Source organism: Poeciliopsis prolifica, unplaced genomic scaffold, assembly GCF_027474105.1.
Source record: "Poeciliopsis prolifica strain line A6 unplaced genomic scaffold, Auburn_PproV2 SCAFFOLD007, whole genome shotgun sequence".
NCBI lineage: Eukaryota > Metazoa > Chordata > Actinopteri > Cyprinodontiformes > Poeciliidae > Poeciliopsis > Poeciliopsis prolifica.
Window position 1 is genome coordinate 16,356,555 of NW_026562382.1, and position 20,351 is coordinate 16,376,905.

The following is a 20,351-nucleotide window of genomic DNA, read 5'->3' on the forward strand; positions in this document are numbered from 1 at the left end:
TGCTTTCTGCATCATTGCATATTTTATAGTTAAAACCAAACAATTATTTAAAAGTTCTGAAATCAAAAAAATACATATTCAGCCTCCTTCTGACTAACTGAAAGAGGCCTGTGTGCACACTGTTTGTTGTTAACTCCTCATAATGAATGTTTATTCTCATTCATATTCATTTAAATCTTTGTTTACTGGTTTTGGTCTTTTAAAAGACCAAAATGTAAAACATCTCTGGTGTAAATTTCCTAAGACTTATCCAGCCCTTTGCTAAATGGTTTGTGACACTTGAAGCTTTTCTTCATTTCAACCTACACTTTAATGCATTTTTTTTTTGTGTGTGTAAAAGATCAACATATATATATATATATAGTTGTGAAGTTAAAGAAAAACAAAATATGGTGTCAACAGCTTCTTCTCCCAAAAGAAAGAGAGAAAGACAGCAAGAACGGTCTGGCAGACCCCTTGACTCTGATACCCATAAAAAGAGATGCGTCCTTGTTTTTCCACTTGACAATTAGGCACTATTCCGTGTTCGATATTACATAAAATCCCAAAATATTACATTAATATTTGTGGCTGTAGAGTGAACATATATAAAAAAGTTCAAGAGGTATGAACACTTTTGCATGGTGTTGTATTTCCACTTTGTTGTGTTTACGAAGGTACACCTGGAGGACCACTGACTGGGGTGAATGCCGCATTCAACCCTTGCTGGGCCAGCAGGATCAACGGCGGGCTAACATCAGTCTGCTGTGTGGAGGTGGAGTCCAGACCAGGAAGACCTACTGTGTTCAAGTACCTGATGATTCAGCAGCACATTACAAAAAGGAAGGTGAGACAAATAGCTTCATCCTCTTTGAATCAGTACTTCCCAGGAGCACAAATTGGCTAAAAATATTCACTGTCATGAAACAGACATTTATGCAAACTTAAAGCTGTGAACTGCATCATCAATGTGAATTATAGAAACAGAGCATCATCTTAGTTATGTGCATGAAAACATGCCTTCTAACAACAGAAAAAGTGTGTCCTAATGCAAATTTGAAGAAGCTTCAATTTATTAATTGTATGATTTGCTGTCACATGTGAAGGCTCTGAACAACAGGGGGTCCCCTGCTCTGCATATAAAACAGATCATTTTTAGTCTAACAGTTTAATTCCCAGACCTTCAATCTTATTTAAATATCTTTCCAAGTAATAGTCATAAAAGAAAAAAGAAAGAAGATATAATTCCACGTGCTAGAAAATAAAATGCACCTTAATTACATTGTTTATATGTTGTAATAAAAGAAGCCACTGCTGCTGTTTTTGCATTTTTCAGAGCAAGTTCATTAACCCATTAACTCCTAACAGTTTTGGTGCTTTACTACAGTTTTCTATTGATTAATAGAAAACTGATGAACTGAATGCACAGCGGCAAAGCCTGTTGAAATGAACCAAACATCTTAAAAAATTATTACGTGATTAAATTTAAAAGCAGCCACTAATGTTTATTCAGTTGTTGCCCAGAATTTCTGGGAACAATTAGAGGCTTTTATTATTGCTTACTTAAATACTTTAGAGATCTAAATTGTTTTATTGGATTAGAGTATCAATTGTAAGCCTGGACTGCAGAGTAAACACATCTGATGATGTTGAAGGAATAAGTATTGAAGTATTGCTGTTCTGACTTAAATAAATTAGACCATTGTAAGCATTTTTTGTGTAACTATTGTTGAATTGTAAACAATGGTTACGATTCAACAATATCTACCCTAGTTTGTATCATACAATACACATATAGAAAGTATGTAGTTAATTCTAAAGTTTATAAATGACCACAAATTGAGAAAAAAAAGAATAATTAAAAAAGGAGAGTCAGGATATGGCATAATTAAGTATTAACCATTTATCATTTTAATTAAGCAGAGTGGGCCCCTTTTAATGACTATCAGTTGAGATGTTCTTTATTCTTTTTGCAAATCACACTCTTTCCTGCATAACGAATAAAACAATTTGTCAGTAAACGCATGCTAATTAAGACATCTATATTTTGCCCTTGTGTTTGAGAGAAGCCAGACTGATGTTGGAGAGAAATATGAACGCCTTAAGTGATAGATTTGTTACAAGAAGGCCTTATAATTTGGCTCAGAAAGCCTTCAGTTCATGTGCTTTTAGATGAAAAGTGAAAAGACCTTTGCTGCACTTTATCTCTGTGTTTAATCAAGCATGTCATTTTCACATAGAAGATCTAACACCATGTAAATTATGGTGGGTAAAATGGCCAAATGCTCCGTGGACATTAAGTCATTTTTCTATGGGCTCTCATTTAAATGGAAATTTGCCTCACAATGATGTTTGAAGCTGCATAAACATGGAACATCAGATTGAAATCTCTCTGCTGTGGACAGGCAGAAAAGTACCCTTTACTCTGAGACAGAGACCCGTGTCAGTGCTCATTACAGGTGGTTCAGCTGTCTATGATCTTTGGATGATGCCAGCCTTCCTTAGTCATAAAATGGTTTCACTATGTCTTGATTCAACACCTCCTAGTTTTCACATCAGTTTCCAACTGCCCTATATTTTATGTTCTCTTGAGTCTGACATCAGATGAGCGATCCCCTCTGGCTTTTTCACTTGTTACTCTCTAATAAGCTTTGCTAAACTTCTCGCCACAGTGTGCAAAGTTTGAAGTGGAGGCCTTTAACAATAAATGCTATCCTGTCTTCCAAGTCAGAACTGAATTAAATCAATACTTTTCAATCTGACAGCAGTGAGGCTTCTTGATCTTCTCCTCTCTCTCCGCATCGCCTGGCCCACATGTCTGTTACGAGTCCAATCCTAAACATATTACCTGGCAGCAGTTTCTATCACTCACACACTATACAGCTGAATGTGTATTGTTTTGCTTGAGCATGGTTTATTCTTCTGTGTGTGCTTTTTTCTGTTTGTTTGTTCAGTGTCCAGGCCTGTGAATGCTTGGCTGTGTGATGGAGATGATCCTCCATTGGCTGCTCAGAACTGCTCCATTCCTTGCCAGCATCAGTGCTTACTGTCCCAGTGGTCGCCCTGGAGTGCCTGCCTTCATGAAAACTGCAAAGAACCTCAAGGGAAGAAAGGTATGTCAAAAAATAACAAAGGATGACATGAAAACAGACAAGTCTTTGCTTTTCAAAAGTTTGGGGGGAAAAAAGTCCAAATTTAACAGATAATGGCACTTTAATGATTTTACATCAGATGTATGTGGTAGTTGTTTGTGTCAGCATTTCCAACTGTATTATTGCCAAATATTTCTTTCAAAGGAATAGTTAGAATTCAACTCCTTGAGGACAATAAACATGCACTTCAGACAGAATCCATAAAAGTGCATGTTTATAAGTTTGCAAAAGTATTTTCTAGTTGTCTAATCAGATATTTAAAAGACACACAACCTTTTATTTTCGTGTGACTTTAAATCAACTTAAACATTTTCTGATTTAGGTCAGAAAAAATTACCCAAATTATTTACTCTTTTTCTAAGTGCCAGAATAACATTAATAAGACTTTCGAGAATTTTTCAAAACTTTCTTCTAAGTCAGACTCTCAAATGTTCTATGTTTCTTTAATATTTGGCAGAGTGACATTTAAAATGTACTTCAGGAAAGGTTTTTAGATATCCTTCCTCAGGCTTACAATAAATAGCGAAATTTTGGTCTATTTATTCCTTACATTTTGTGTGTTTGTTTCAGATTTATAATTCTGTGTCATTTTATAAATTGAACAACTAAAATATTAAACTTTTTCAAGTCTTTGTACGTGTATACATACAATCGTATATAACATGAATTTTATGCCATATATTATAACATATAAACAGATAGCATAAATGTAGTATAAATATGCTGAAATTAAAGGTTTAATTTTTTGGAAATGTTCAGTCTGCAGTAGAGGATGACATTACTGTCTTCATCCTTAATTGGGAGTGCAGTGGCAAATGCTTATGGAATATGCTGTTTGTTTTACATTATCTTATTCTCGTTATGTTTAAGAAGAGATTATTATTCATTTGATGCCCTTGACTCTCAATTACATTTTCATGTTTCGGGATTTTATTTGAGAATTTTGTTTCTCTGATCTTAGATTTTCCATTTCATTTTCCCCATTGTCAGTCTTCTCGTCCTGGTAAACATCTTTTTTTTACTTTCTGTCTTATCACTAGCATTTTTTTCACCACCTGTTTCCAAAAATGCATTTGCAATTTGTTTTTTTGCTGGCCTCACTAACATATAATGTTCAAATTTTTTTCAACTTTTTATTATGTATTTTTATTCAGTTTTCTCCTGTCTCCAGCAGTGCAACTTGGTGCTGAGATATTTCCAACGCTGATTCTGTAAATGTGTATTTAGCTTTGCAGCCACCATATGTACTTAGTTTTTTCTTTTTAGTTTAACATTGTTCATTAAATCACAGAACAAGAAGATGCATTCTGACTAGGGATCCTTCGATCAGGTTTTTTGCTGCCAATACCGATCACCCATGAGGCCGATCTCTGCCAATTGCCTGGATTGACTGTACATTTTTCATTGTAGATAGAAATTATGCTAAGTCATCTGGCAAAATTCTAAAATTGTCTGACAATAAATTCACCTAATTTAGACATACCCATGCAAAATACTTGCAGGCAGAATACAGCAGCTATTCAGTCTAAAGGACAACTGAAAAACCTGTAATCAGTTAAATAATATTTAACAGTAAGACTATCAGTTCCATGGATTATTAGTTAAATAAATCTGCTTATATCAAATAATGTCAAGTAATAAAGGAGACATTCATTTAAAGTCAAATGCAGGTTGAATTAAAATAAACAATCCAGAGTTACTAAATCAAAACTTCCTGATAGCTTGGCTTGCTGAGTAATGCTGGTTCTGATTGGTTGTTTCTGACTGAGCTGCGTAATTCTGCAGAACAGGGAGGACGCAGAGAACCGTTATTTTTTAAAGATTATTTGTCTTATTATTTGTCTATATATAAGACCACAATCATTTTGAGCCAACTGCTTAAAATGAATCCAACCACAGAGTAAGTAACCACAAATATTAACTATGGAAAATTTATTTTTAATGCCTTATCAGTGTCACTTCCTCAATAATTAAAAGCTGCAGTATGTAACTTTATAAACAATGTGTTTTTTTTTTTTTACATATTGTTTAACCATTTCAGTTTTATTTAATTTAAAGCTATTTTTAGGTATATTGTGAATTGTGCAAGTGAGGATTTTGTAAATTATTTCTTAACATCCATTATTTCCCACCACATGAATGCAAAAAGCACATAGAAAAAGTTTAGCAAAATACCCAAAAGACAAACAGCTGCAACATCCCTTAGAATCTGAATCTTTATTTAAACAGATGTGCATGAGGTAAAAATCCTAAGTCTCTCAGTCAGCAACACTTAACTTTGTGTTGTATTGTAGACAGTGTGTGTAAAATCAATGCAAACTGTTGCCGAAGCATTTTCAGTATGATCAACATGGGACTGCATAACCCTGAAAGTTGCTACTCATGTGTGATGTTTCTTTTCTCCAGATTTGTTTGCCAGTGCTGAACTAGTCAGATAGGGGAATATAGGGTCATGAGTTAGAATTTTAACCGAATGGACCTAACAGAAACCTCAGGGTCAGAATTATAAACATGTTTCAGCCGGAGGTCAAAATAAGTCTGTTGATATGTGGCACAACATGCAGTGTCTTACAAAAATAGTTGCACCACTTGAATCTTTTCACATTTTTCCAGGTTACAACTGTTTACTCAATGTAAACAAATGAGTGAAGTTTATGGTGATTTTTATTCAGCTCACTTTAATCTGACACCCTTAAAATTCAATTGCAACTGGTTGCCCCAGAAGTTAAATTTAAATCACCTCTCGATCGTCTTTGGGTAATTTAACCCCAGTATAAATACAATTATCCTGTGAATGCCTCAGAGGTGAGTCCATGAGTTTTTGTTAGCAAACATGAAGACCAAGAAACACCTGGGAGACAAAAAGTTACTCAGTCAGGAATGAAATTATGGAAAAATGTAGAGCAAGTTTTGGTTGCGCTACATAAAACTATCCGTCTTCCAAAACAAGAAAAGAAGGAAAGGCTGCAGCAAATATGTAGAAGAAGATGATCTAGTTTGGAGAGACCAAAAACAAGTTTCTTCCATAAGAACAGGGATTACAGGCCGACTGGAGGGAAAGATAGATGGAGGTACATTCACAGTGATTCTAAAAATAAATGTTTATAATTCAGAAAATCCCCATGTAATGTGAAAAACTGTGGAAAAGGGATATAAATATTTTCGCAGTGTCCAGTAGATCAACCACTGAAGCAATGAAAAACAATGAGACCTCTCAGCCTACCTGTCCTTTCACGCAGGTGAAACCATGTGGTATTTGATTGAATGAAGCATGTTTGAGGCGTTATTGTGTTAGAGCTGTGTTAAAGGGGCATCATGACCTTGTTGCCGCGGTGAGTAAATGTGCATGAAAACCCCCCGGGGAGCGACGGCATTGCAGATCGTTCAGGTCAGCGTCTGTTCTCTGAGAACACCAAATCTCTTTTGGATAAGCTGAGTCCACTCACACACTGGGTCCTTCATATATTTGGAGGAGCAAAAAACAAAAGCGTCTGCCGTTTTGTTGGGTCCTCTCCTGAGGCAAGCTGTCTTTAATAGTATTTATAAAGACTCAGAGCACATGGCAGGCAGAGTGTAAAGCAACAGAGTCATCCACAGTGAGCAGTGCTGCCTGTGATACATTGAGAAGATATTGAGTAGTTGAGTATTGTTGTGATCCATTTGCTTATTGCCCCAGAGCTTCTTAGAATTCCTTGTTCTGATTGGACTGCCATTATTCTTTAGAGTAAACTGATCCGACTCTAACCAAAATTCCCGTTATATTCCTGTTTCTGGGTGTAGGAGCCAAGCAGCTTCGCTCATGGGAAAATTACACATTTAGATTGCCTTGCTGTAGCTTCACGTCTTTTTGTGTTTTCTTGGCCTATTGTCTTTGCAGCTGTACAGGAAAATCAATTGAGCACGGGAGACTACTGGATGAATTTTCAGCAATGTCTCTACCGGAACTTAGACAGCTGGAGGAAAGGTATATTTCTTAAAAAGAGTGCATTAAGAAAGAGAGAGAGAGAAAAAAAAAAAGAAACCACAGTTTCGGTCCTTGTTTTTCTGAAATAAACTTGGTATGTACAAGAAACCTTTAAATTATTAATATCCTAGCCAAATCATTTCTTGTGGCTTGGATCCGAGTAGCGGTAAGTGCTCTGGGCTATTCTGCAATCGATCCAGAGTGTCTTTGAGGTTCAAGAAGGCGCTGCGCTCAGATCAGGCTCCTATACCCAAGCTTCACTTCAGTAGATGAGAGACAGATGTCTGTAATTTACAGACTGGTATTCTAAGGGTTAAAAGGTGCTACCCCTGAAATAAAAGATTTTGGGGCCCTTCAACTGGTAGCTGGAGTCAGAGTAAAATAAAATGAGTATGACTCGAAAAGACGTACTCATGTCTGCTGCTCAAGTGTCACTAAGGGAGAGACTAGGACTTAGAAATAACCATTTTATCTGTCAGCTTTTTGCCAGCAAGAACATTGTACTGTCACCAGGGAATTGGAAAAGCTTAGAAGTCAATTCAAACTATAAATGTGAACATGTCCAATCAATAGAGACCTTTTCATGGAAAAATGAATATTTTATGAACAATCCATCTTTAGGAAAGTCAATATTGTAGAGTGAGGAATATGAATGGCATTACAGTACACTAAGGTGATGTTGATGACTATGTAAGTGGCGTAAAGATAATAACTCACCCTGTTGGTGTCATTCAATAATTTTTAAGGCGTTTTATTGTTTGGCCCATCTTTTTGATGTGCTTGCCATTCCTCGAGTCAAATTTTTGCTCATTCATATTTAACAGATTTTCTCTGTGAGGTTTTATGGTGCCAACAGCGACAGATGTTACGTCGCAGAACTAAGAATCACAGGAAAAAGACATATTGGTGAAGTAATTTGTTGATAAGATTGTGACGTCTGTGACAACTTGTCACAAACATGGCTGTCACTGACAGCTATGTTAACTACAAAAACGCAAAAAGAGAAACGTGATCTGGATCTCAACGGCGCTGTCAAAGTCTGGCAACTTAATATTAATATAATTAGTGGATCACAAAAGTTTTCATACCTTTTGAATTTTCTGCACATTTGATTGTACAACTGCCATAAACTTCAGAATATTTGTTAGGATTTTACTATGATAGAACAAATAAAAAGCAGGTCATGAATGCTAGTCTGAAGAAATATATAAAATGTTTTTATTTTAGTTTTTCACAAATGCAAATCTGAAAAGTGTGGCCTAACATTTTGTATTTCCCTTTACTCTCATACAGGAGATCGATTACTGAGTCCACCAAAACCTATTCCCTTCAGATGTTACCTTGCTAGTCAATGGGCTTCTTTTGTGTATGTTTTTATCCTTATAATTAAAGTGTTTTCTGATGTGTTTTACTGAACATTTCTGAACAAACAACATCATGAAGATAAAAAACAGAGCAGCCAGGGATTAAGGATCATTTTTGATTTGTAAATGTTAAAGAAAATGTTCAAGGCATTTATATACCTCATGGTAGTAGGCAGTTGACCAAATTGGGAAATTTTCTTTCAGCCATTATTTGGCTGATTTGGCCCTGGAACATAAGTAGATGTTAATTCACATGGACTCAACACCTTCTCTGGTGTTTAGCTTCCTGCACATAAGGATCAAACACCAAATTTCTTGAAAAAAGTGGATGATATCTCTAATAGTTTAAATAATATATATACATAACATTTATTTTTAATGTAAAACATTTTACATTAATGATTAAATTGTCTGCTCTTGTTGAATCTTAGAGGAAGGAATTCTGGGTTTGCAAAGGTTTCTTCAAGTGATGTGCCCACCAGGATTGTTTACTCTCCCATATTAACCATGTGTTTTATGGTTATGCAATATCATAATTGTGTAGCTCTTGTTTCAATCACCAATTACATCCAGGAAGCTGCAGTCTGTCCTGTTTCTTGAGTTGTAACTGCTGCAGTTCTGCCTCTTCATGCTGCTCCAACAGATCAATTCATTATAGGATTCTTTGGTTTTAATTCTTTTGCTTTGGTTTAATTAATAGGTTTGGTTTTAATTCAGTAAATTTCACGAACCCATTAGCTGTTAGACCAAGATGTACATGAATATGCTATGTGTTGCAGTATATATTTATGGAAAATGACTCTTGCTGTTTAAAATTACCTTCACGACTTAGTTTAAAAAACACTGGCAGTGATAAAAAAAAAAAAAAAATGTGACTCTAATTGGACAGACAGATACTATTTTTAAAAATATACAATCACTGTAACTTAACCCTGCTTCTTGGGTTTTGTCACATCGTCGTCTCTGCTATATTATTATTTTCACCGTCTTCCTCCCTCGTGCCTTGGAAATACTGCTTCTGCAGTCTCTTTACTGAAGCATCAACATTTCATTGTACACGAATAAAAGACTCAACAGTTTTTCTGTAAATATAAACAGTGGAGTCGGAGTTGCCTTGACGCCGAGAGGGTATACCGAGGGCAAAATCCCACATGCAGCGACGTCCTCTACAGGAGATCGATTTCTGTGTGGCTGTCTGTCTGTCTTGGATGATCATCCTTGCTCTTTTTCAAAACTACTTTTAATTTCACAGTCTGCTGATAAAAGAGCTCCTGTTCCTGAGTTTACAGCATGATAAATAGATGTAAAACAATCTCTTTTGCTCTGCTAACTTGGTTCCAAAGAAAGGTGAGAAAGTTTACAGTTGCAGACTGATATGTATATGTTTTATTATTTGATTATTTCCTAAGAATTGTTGAACCTACAGTGATCTGAATGGACGATACTCCAGATATCTGGACTGACATTGAGGGTAAAACAAAATTGCATCTCTTCCCTCTTTTCTTTAAAACTCCTATTTTGTATTCGCATTTATTTTATTTTTTCTGAGAAACATGACAGCTATTATCCCTGCCTCACTCTTAGCTTATACAAAAACAAACTTGCTATTCTTGTTCAAATATATCAATGTGAAAATATAGAGAATTATTGTTTGCTGCTTAATCTATAAGAAAGGCAACATGCCTAATTCTGAACACAAAAAAGTCTGTAATTTCTTTCACATTTTCTGTACTTTTCTTTGGTGTCTGCCCTGTCAGGTTTCAGACAAAGAAAGCGAGAGGTGTTGTGGGAGTCCAGTGATACTCTGGGGACTTGCCCTCATCTGATGGAGTTCATCCCCTGTGAGGATCCTGCCTGCTACCTGTGGCAAATCCAACAAAACGGAAAATGCGTTCCCACCAATGGCTCATGTGGTCTGGGAACCAGAGTACAGAATGTGACCTGTGTCAGCGTTGAAGGTAGTGCTCAGGAACCAGTACATTTTAAAATGTGCTGTCCTTTTTTGATTAACCTTCCTGCTTTTAGCTAAATTTGAGAGATTACTGCATAAACAACACTTAGAATAGAATTGAGATTTCTCTGAAATACTTTAATCTGCAGTAACTAGCAAAAGTATTTAAATCTTTGAACTGATTTTTGCATTGGTTTTGTTTGAAATGTTTTCACCTCACTAGAGGCCCTGTGTTTACATGTCTGCTGTGTCCTCTGCATTGCTTGTGGCAACCAGAACTACTTCAGGTTTTCTTTTAGTTTATTTCTTTTTGCCTCTCCATGAAGGCCATAACTAAAGGGAGCATGGGAACACCCCAAGTAAAATCTTTTTACTTGGGGTGTAGATAACTAGATAACTACAGCTCCTTCTGTGTTACCAGCATTTCAGATAAGGAATATCATCATGACATATAGTAGGTTGTATTTGTGACAGTGTGCAGTGCTCTACATGGAATATTTTTGTAACTTTATCCTTGTTTAAATACTCTTCATAGCCTTATCCATTCATGATACAATATGGTCATTAATATTTATTAATTAATTTCATTAATATTCTGAATTTATGTTGAAAATAAAATAAATACAGGTGGACTACATTCACTACTCGGGATACTGCTGTCAGAATTTAGATGGACTAGATTTTATTTTGGGTACTTGAGAGTAAATAATGAGGAATAAGCCAGATTTTTATTTGTAAAACATTTTCATAATATGTCCTACATCACGTGTAATTCCACTTCTCAGTTATGCTCTACTTCTGCTGGACCATCAAATAAAATGTAAATAAAATCCATTTTGAAATGCTTAAGCCATTATAAAGGTGGTAATATTAGCGTCACTAAATTGTGTTGTTTATACAGCCTAGCCATTTCTATTTAAATGAAACCAAGCTACTAAGCGCCTGAAATAGCTAATCCTAAAAATTCAAATGAATAACGAGCTATAAAATTCATCAGGGTTACAGTAGTGCCAGCAATGCAGTGATGTAGAGAGACCTTACCATCAATTTTATTGTGATATCTGAACAACCAAGTGTAATGTGATCCGTTGTGCTCAGGCGTATCATCAAGGTGGGTGATGGGAACATTACCATTAACGGCGCATGCATTATTCATTATGGACCACTATCAGGTTTATGGGCACAGAAAACACAGACCTGATTAAAAGTCAGAATCCCTGCTTCCTACCAGGCATTAATTGCTCATCTCCATTGATTATAGGCCTAATTGGAGCCTTTTTTGTCCATGTTTTATTACTCTGTCACAATGGATCGGGTGTATGTTTGTCACAAATCCAAATGAAAGTCCAAACACATTAGCCATCCTGAGAGCCTAATGAGTTTTGACGGGCCGGGTGAGGAGAGAAGCTATAGAAATTTGGTGGAAACAGGCTCATGACATTATTTAGAGTGGATTTTGTGTTTGTGGCTGATGAAAGATTGATCTATGCTTTTTTTAATTTTGATTTTTGTCCTTCAACTTACCATTTGAATTCATTGGAGTACTAACTATTGACTTAGTTATGTTGCATACTTTTAATGTCTGTTTTGAGTTTTTCTAGACAATGTAGTTTCACTATTATACTTTTTCTGGATTTCATTAGTAAAGGAAATATATATTGTGTAGCAATAAACCACAACATGGCCTTCATAAATGTTGTGATTCTTTTTTTTTTTACCTAACTCACTTTTTGCAGTCTTGAAATTCAGATATTTTGTCAAAATCCTCTTGTCTGCCTGAAAGAAATGAGACTATAGTGACTTTCCTAGCAGCATTACAAATCTCTTTCAACATAGTTATCCAAGAATGTCTTCAGTTTTTTGTGCTTTTGATTTTCTCAAGAACATGAATTAACTTTCAAAGTAAGACATAGATTACTCAAGTAAATATTAAATGCCGTTTTTAAGGGATGATTTTATTAATTTTGTGTTGGTTATTTAGAAAACATCTGAACCATATGCAAGGAACTGATCACTCCGAAACCTTCTAATGGTTTTTCCAACCTTACCAGCAACAACTGCTGTCAGGCATTTGCAGTAATTGATCAGTCTGGAGCTAATAAGAAGATCCACCTTCTCTTCTTTGTTGAAAAACTTTAACTTAGCCACACTGAAAGGTTTTGTCATGAAAGTCATTTCATAAAGTCTCAATCAGATTTAAGTCTAGACTTTGACTAGACCACACCAAAATCATTAGTTTGTGCTCTTGAGTCATTGATAGAAGAACTTGTAGGAGTAATTTTGTATATTGAAATTTAGATGAATAACCCAGTGATTTTCAGATAGAAAGCAAAACTCAGTGTTCTACCAATTATGGCAAATACCCAATGCCCCTGATGAAGCAGAGCAGTCCCACACCATCACCCTTCTGAAATCTCTCTTCTGAAGTCAATATGGAGAATTGTTTCACACATTCAACCCAAGTTTAAAATTTAAGTTCATGGAGATCATTAAGAGTGTTAAGACACACACATATAACACAAAATGAGCCCATTTTGTGTTATGTGTCACAACTGCCTCTGACAGAAACGTGATTGGCAGAGGATGGTTACCCAAAGCTTCTCCTTGGAGCTTCAGTCTCCAGACCCTGTTTCTTCTCCCATATGTTCCCACCAAAACAGCAGCCACAGCAATTAGCCAACTCCTGGTTGAAAGGCTTGCATGCTAATCAATTATACAATCTACTTTTCAGTCCAACGCTACTTATTACCATAGTTGGACTTACATCTTTTATTTATTGGACATAGTTTTTCTCCAACTAAAGTTAATACCTGGTAAGGAGCAGAAATGGTCAAATGATGAAATGTTGTGTTAAACCTTAGAAGGGAAAGGGACACATTGGACATAAACACAAACTGGGAGTCTGGAGGTTGTCAAGTAAAAAAAACTAATAAGGTTTTATTAATAAAACAAAAGGCATTGCACTTTCAGGAAATCAAGAGAAAACAGAATTTAATTAATCTGCTGAGCATGACAGGAATGAAAGTGAGACTTTCATTTTAAGTGTGTATATTCACACAATATAAGAAAGGCAAGGACTTATTAGCAACCAAGAAGAAATCCTCAGTCAAGTGTAGTAAATGAGGGACAGAGATATTTTATAAGTTAGAACCTAGTGCACTAATCAAGGAATTGATCAATTGAAATAAGAAAAACAGACAACTGTACAGAATATTTTTTAAAAATCAAGCAAAGAATATCTAGATATTAAAACAACTTGAATCATCCAAATTTCAAAAACTACTTAAGAAATCTTTACATCACTTTCAGTTTCCATAAAACATTACTTCATATAGAAATGTGAAGTTACTAAGTTTAGGTTTTACATTATATTTTGAAAATTGGGGTTTGCAATGATAGATCCATGTCACTTGACCAACAAAACATTGTTTAGGTAAGAGCTGGACAACAGATTTTAACAGCCCCCCTTTTTGCTTACATATTGTTATAATATATTGTCGTTGGTTATTGGGGCTCTAAACTAGCATAAATAACTGCTGAAATGGCTTATCCTCCGGGTATTTGCCCAAGGCTGAGTGAAGTTGTTTTGACACCTCGTTCAGCTCCTTCTCCTTGCAGAGTCAATGCCACCGAACGCGTAGGCTGCTGTCTCAAATATACTCAGTTTATGTGTAACTAATGGCTGACATGACTGATTATCTACCCCGTGCACTGCACTGGATGGTGACTAACCCAAAACCTGCAGACTCTCTGACATTTGTGAAACTAACAACAACAACAACAGTGTCCCTCTCCTACTGTATGTCTCTTTCCACCTAACTGGTCAACAGTATGTAGTCAATGACAAGCCCAGAAAAGCCACTGGAAAAATGGATGTATGGATGTCAGAGGAGATGAAATTATAAAGGAACATGTTTGGCAAGCTGATGTAGCCCAGACACTAATTGGTCATCCAGGCCAATTTGTCACAACCCACTTTAATGGTGACTGGGATTTTGTCCAATTCCCCTTATTGCAGCTTTTACCTAAAAGCTCCCCTGATATGTGATTATTAACTTTTAAGAAAAGTCAATGCCAGTTTTTTTCTATGGATTTACAGCAGAATAATAACAATGAGAGAGATTAATTGGTCGGTGGGCGTGCAGAGCAGAAATCATGTTGAAATTGCATGCAGTAGGCAGCGATATTATTTTTGAGTAAGAGCCCTAACTACAGATCCCTGTATTAATAATGCAGGAGGACCCCAGGGGGCAGCAATCTTTCAGCACAACACACACACACACACACACACACCCACCCACCCACCCACCCACCCACCACCCACACACACACACACACACACACACACACACACACACACACACACACACACACACACACACACACACACACACACACACACACACACAAGTTGTAGCTATGTGCAGTTATGTCATTTGTCCTGAGGAAATGGTTCCTGACAGTTTTGTGTTTTTTTTGTTTGCTAGCATACTCATTAGGCCCTTTTGTTTTCAAACAGAGTAATTCATAATTACTCATGTATTTATTTTAATTCATGATACAGTTTATTAAAGAAGAAAAAAGAATCCCTCACTTAAAAATAAAATTTTTACCATAGAGACCTTAAAATTGTACTTTAGCCTGTAGTGTTTTATATGTCAGAACATTTTTTAAGTGTGTAATATTGAGTGCAAACATGTGAGGTAACCTTGTATTTGTCTTTTATCTAAGAATAAACTCGCTTATTGTGCTCTTTCAGACAAGATAAGAACAGTGCGTGCTGGATAGCTGAGGGCCTTCAGGTCGATTAAATTCCAACTCATGAAAATCTAATTCAGAGCAAAGTGGTTGTAAATAGAATTAGGCTTTCATTTCTGTGAGAGCAGCAACAGTATTCATGGGTCATTCCTGGTGTCAAGATATGCCAAGGTTTCAGAATGTTTTGGTTTGAAATGGCAAACATTTCTGATTATGTTCTTTCAGTTTTCACTCCTTTTAATTAGGAAACAAAGGAATTAAATTTTTTCCTGCCGGATGGAGCATGAAGGAGTGCAGCGCAAACTCTGCCTCACCCCTCTCTGTGCACTGTTAGTGACATTCATGACGACATCTGGCACATAACTAGTTTCTTATACGTGTGTAGAGAGATTTCCCGAAAGTGAGCACTCGGCAGACAAAGTCACATGTAAGATTTTTTTTCTTAAAATAGGAGAATACAGAAAATGCTGAATACAGAGAGAGTAAATCATGTATGTGCACACAAGCGGTGATTACTGGATCAGGTGAGAGTGATTAACATAATGTGGAAAAGCTGGGGTTAAGCACTGACTGGAGGATTTGAGTGGAGAAATAATAAAACAATTGTAATCATAAAGAGAACACAAGGAACATGTGAATAACAAGTGTCAACATAAACACGCTCAAAGGTAAATTCAGTGCACAGAGCCAAGTGCCTAAACTGACACATCAACAACCTGAAAAAACAAACAAAAAAACAACCTCTCAAAATGAAGTTGCACAGAGATGCATTTGAGAACTGTACAAAAGTTAAGAGAATAAAACTTTCTGCTTTGATTTTTCCATTTAAACTTTTTTATGTTTTCTGGCTGCATCAAATTTTTTTATCTAGTTTTTTTTTTTATCTCCCAAATGTGAAGGTTAACTTATAGAAATGTGTATATGCAGTGTTTTATTTTATGCTCGCTTTGTATAAAGCGTGGCAGTCTGAAATAATTACTTGGGTTGACACGATGGTGAACCATGACAATGAATTCCCACGCAGCGTGAAATCTGAGTCGGTTCAAAACAATTATGTTAAATGCAGCTACGATTCAGGTGCTGCAGCCCCCAGATTACTGCTTGGTTAGCTGCACTTTGGAAATGTATGCATATGTGGAAATGTAAACTTTTTCTTCCACAGCTTCCTTTGATTTTAGATTTAATTCTAACTTTTCACCTGACATCTCTACATTGACTTAACATTGTGATTCAGTGTTGTGTAAATATTGTCTGCTTTAAATTTTAACTTTTTCTATTGTTATTTCAACAAAAGTATATGGCGATATGTTCTTCTATTATATTGTCGTATATTGTTTTTTTTTTTTTTTTTACAAATGCATTTATTTAAAATACATTGTGTTACCACCTAAGTTTAGTGTATATGTTTTGTAGGGGCATTTATTTTAAAATAAGTATTTTATGCTAAAAAAAAAAAATACATATTGTTATTATTGTAGACCTGCTGTACTGAGTTTGGAGTCAAGTGTATCAGTACATTCCTAATGTGCTAAAACTAAATCACTGGATGCAGTGTCCCCCAGCTTGTCTCCATTATTTCTAGACGATCTTCTGCTGCACACGTTAGATATTTTGATGTAGCTTTAGATGTTTTAACTCTATGGGCAAAAGGTTTTCAAACTCCGTGAGGGAATATTTTACATTTATTCCATGAGGCGTTACCAAGACTCTCATTTTTCTGCATTAACTGTATTCTCCAATACTAAGCGTGTATCCTTGGGGACAAAAAAGCAACAAATTGATTACAAATACTGTCTAGCTATAAAAACGATGCCTGGGCTGCTCCTTGCATTGTTTTTGACAAGTTGATGACATCGCAGCTTTTTTCTGTTTCTCTCTTATTTTAAAGAGACCATTGTAAAAATTAAAAAAATAGATATTATTTTGAGGTAGGTATTATATACTGCAATATTGACTAATATTGCAGTATATAGTATAATACTAATATAATAATTGACTCAAAATAAATGTTGTTTATTTCGAGTCAATAGTTATTTGCTTGACTTTTTTAATAGGTTTACATATTTCACTACATGCCTGCAAGTTGAAAACTGAGAGATGACTTAAAAAAACTGTCTCGTATTACCAAAAAAGAAACTTAACACAACAGACTATTGTTTTCGATCCAACTATATTCTTTCTGTGTTTTACCAAGACCTTTGAAAGGAGCTCTGTCGATGTCATTTTTGTTGTAACAGAGACAATTACATTTCATGATTTTGAAAACAGTTGTTTTAAAATAAAGCAAAAACAGCATGTGAACAAATCTGACTCCCAACAATGAACACTAAAAAGATTCATGCTGAAATATTGATTCAGAAGTGAGTTAGGCTGGTGTTTCTCATCACTCATTACTCTCATCCGGAGAAACCAGATTTCTCCGGTTTTTACTTGTCATTCTGAAATCTTTCAGGCCGTCATGCAAATTTTATCATCAGACAAAAATACCATGAGTTTATACCAGTGGCAGGCTGTACATTTGATCCCATCACGACTTTTAAGTCCTGAATCAGCAAAACAGCCCCTACCATTTTGCTGCCACTGCCGTGTTTAGCTGTCAGTATTATGTTCGTCAAGTGATATATTATACTTATTGATTGCTTCTTTGGTTGAGAAGCGTAGCGTCAGACCTGGAGGAGCTGACTCTTATCCTGGCCTTTTTCCACTTGGCTGTGATCCATTCCAGTGCACACTAAAGGCCATGGCTTGGAGATGCAGCTCAGAGACCCCTTCTCTCCAGGATTACCCCTGGAGACCCTGTCCACTGTTTTCCATTACTCAGTTTTTAGTTCACACACATGCAGTCACACAAAAGAATCAAGTTGGTTTATGGAAAAGAAAATACATTTATAGGAATATAATAATTGAAGCTGTAAAAAGTGATAGATTCTAAGATGAAGCCAAAGGTTTCATAAATAACAGCATTTATATGGATATGAATACAGACTAAAGAAAAATAAGCCAAATGTAAAGGTTAAGTGACATTATTATTGAGCAAGTACAGACATATTTGCATCATATATTACATATTTCTTATCAGTGGTGCCCATGATTTGTTGGATATATTGGAACTCTAAATGGCAAAAGAAATTAAGAGAGAAAACAGAGGAAGATTAGTTTACCTGTTCTGCTTTATCAAGTGTATAAGTATTGGGCATTTTTCAGATTAGTGAAGGCAATAATATTGCTGATGTTGAAAAGTAAAAGCTGAGTTTGTGTAACTTTAATAGTTGCTCAGTTTTATTTTTGTATGCACACCCACACCTGGACACAAACTGATTTATTGTCACAGTTTATTACATCTAGTAAAAAGGAACTGTGTTTTAGAATGACAGTCTACCATTCAGTTTGGTATCACATGGTTGTCGTTATATCTGTTTTGTCAACTCAAATAAAATAAAAACTAAAAATTACCTTTTTTCTCCCTTTATTGCCTTAGTAAAATGAAAGCCAGTTATTGCACATAGCTCATAACTCAATCACAATTCCAACATTTTCATTTCAGCTGTGTTACTATGCCATGTTTAGGAGGTGATGTGCCTGACACCCACTGTGTCGATGACCCTCCACCCACTGAGGAGGCCTGTGATGTGGCCTGTTCTGCAGACTGTGTGGTGGATTCCTGGTCCTCCTGGTCTTCCTGCTCACACAGCTGCGCTACAAAGACCGGAGAGGGCAAGCAGAGCCGCAGTCGCACAGTATTAGCCATCCCAGGAAAAGGTAACCTGAGAATCCCTCTGATTGCTTGTACTCTTCTCCATATGTGGGGAATGCATATTTCTTCCACACATTTTACTTTTCAACCAGTTTAAGTTTTTTGTTTAGTAATGACACAGAACCTGACAGTTTTCACCACCTTTCTCCTGGTTCCTCAGATTTAAGAGTGTTATATAGACAATTTTCATTTCAGAAAACATTTGAGGTTTGAGCAGATCATCCATTATCAGGAGCTGTTCCTCTGGCAAGTGTTTCTCTGTATACTTCATGTTTTCAAGTCAGACAGCCTTGGCTGCCTTGGCAGGCGGCTGCTGCCCATTAATCCCTGTAACTAAACACATATCAGCAATAACAGCTGATGAAAACATCTTGCAGCTTAAACCCAATTTCTGGATATCTGTTGGCTGGCAGAGGAGGCTGTGAGAGAGCACGTTTGTGTGAAACCACAGTACAGCTGTGGAATGCAAAGTAGATCAGAAACTACAAGTATCTCTTTGGTTGTAGTTCAGTGAAAAAGTCATGTATGTGTTTGCTGTGGTCCTCAATATTCTCCAGTTAACACATATAGCACATCAGTTGGGCTTTTATCATTTGATTCCATTCAGATTGAGGAGCTCTTGTAATCAGAAACTCCCACTAACAGCATGAGACATTAGACTCAGTACTATCTCTGAAAAGTAAGTGAAAGTTGGAATTTTGAATCACTTTTTGATTATTTTGCCTTTATAGCCAACTTTGGTACATGTCAGCATCAGGGTTGCCTTTGACTTTGAATTGCATCAATTTTCATCATTATTTGCATCATTGTTTACCAAGCTGCTTCAGTTTATTGAGATTAGTGGACATTTATCGTTTTACTGTTATCTGAAAATTATTAAGTGGTGACATTTTCAGGAGTTTTTGGGGTCGTTGTCATGATAGATGACTCATTTTGATCATGTGACATCTGTCAAAAATAACCTTGTATTTGAATGCAGAGTAATTGGGTTTACAGAGAAGTTTATTGTCAACTCACTGACTGCAGTTTTCTTTATTTTGATAATATTCTGCTCCAAAAATTGCTCAAACCAAACTTGCCTCTTTGATCTGACACAAATTTCATATGCATTTAGAGGGAAACTCACTCATATTTATGTACAGTTTTGGATGTGTAGATCACTGCAATAAGTCATTATTATCTATTCTCCAAAATGAAAACTGTTTGAGTAAAACAAATTGTGCTTGAAAATGACTGGAAATAGCCTCTGGTAATTTTGGAAAAAGGGAAGAAATGAACCAATAACTTACGCAAAACACAATACATTGTATTTCCTTCTTAGTCTTTATTGAACTAGGTGCTGTGAATTATGTCTACTTTGGTCTTATTTCATTGGGTATTTTGTAAAACTGTGTACAAACTGTAACAGCTCGCATTTGCTTCTTTTAGC

The 20,351-nt window shown here is 35.9% G+C and overlaps 1 protein-coding gene across 1 annotated transcript in view; it reads left to right on the forward strand.

Moving 5' to 3' along the window:
* thsd7ba (thrombospondin, type I, domain containing 7Ba) overlaps positions 1–20,351 on the forward strand; it is a 188,327-nt gene that overhangs the window by 87,481 nt on the left and 80,495 nt on the right. Inside the window, exons 6-9 of the mRNA XM_055031554.1 lie at positions 657–826; positions 2,934–3,092; positions 10,217–10,417; positions 18,736–18,927. Coding sequence (XP_054887529.1) covers positions 657–826; positions 2,934–3,092; positions 10,217–10,417; positions 18,736–18,927 — 722 coding nt within the window. The remainder of the gene's footprint in view (positions 1–656; positions 827–2,933; positions 3,093–10,216; positions 10,418–18,735; positions 18,928–20,351) is intronic.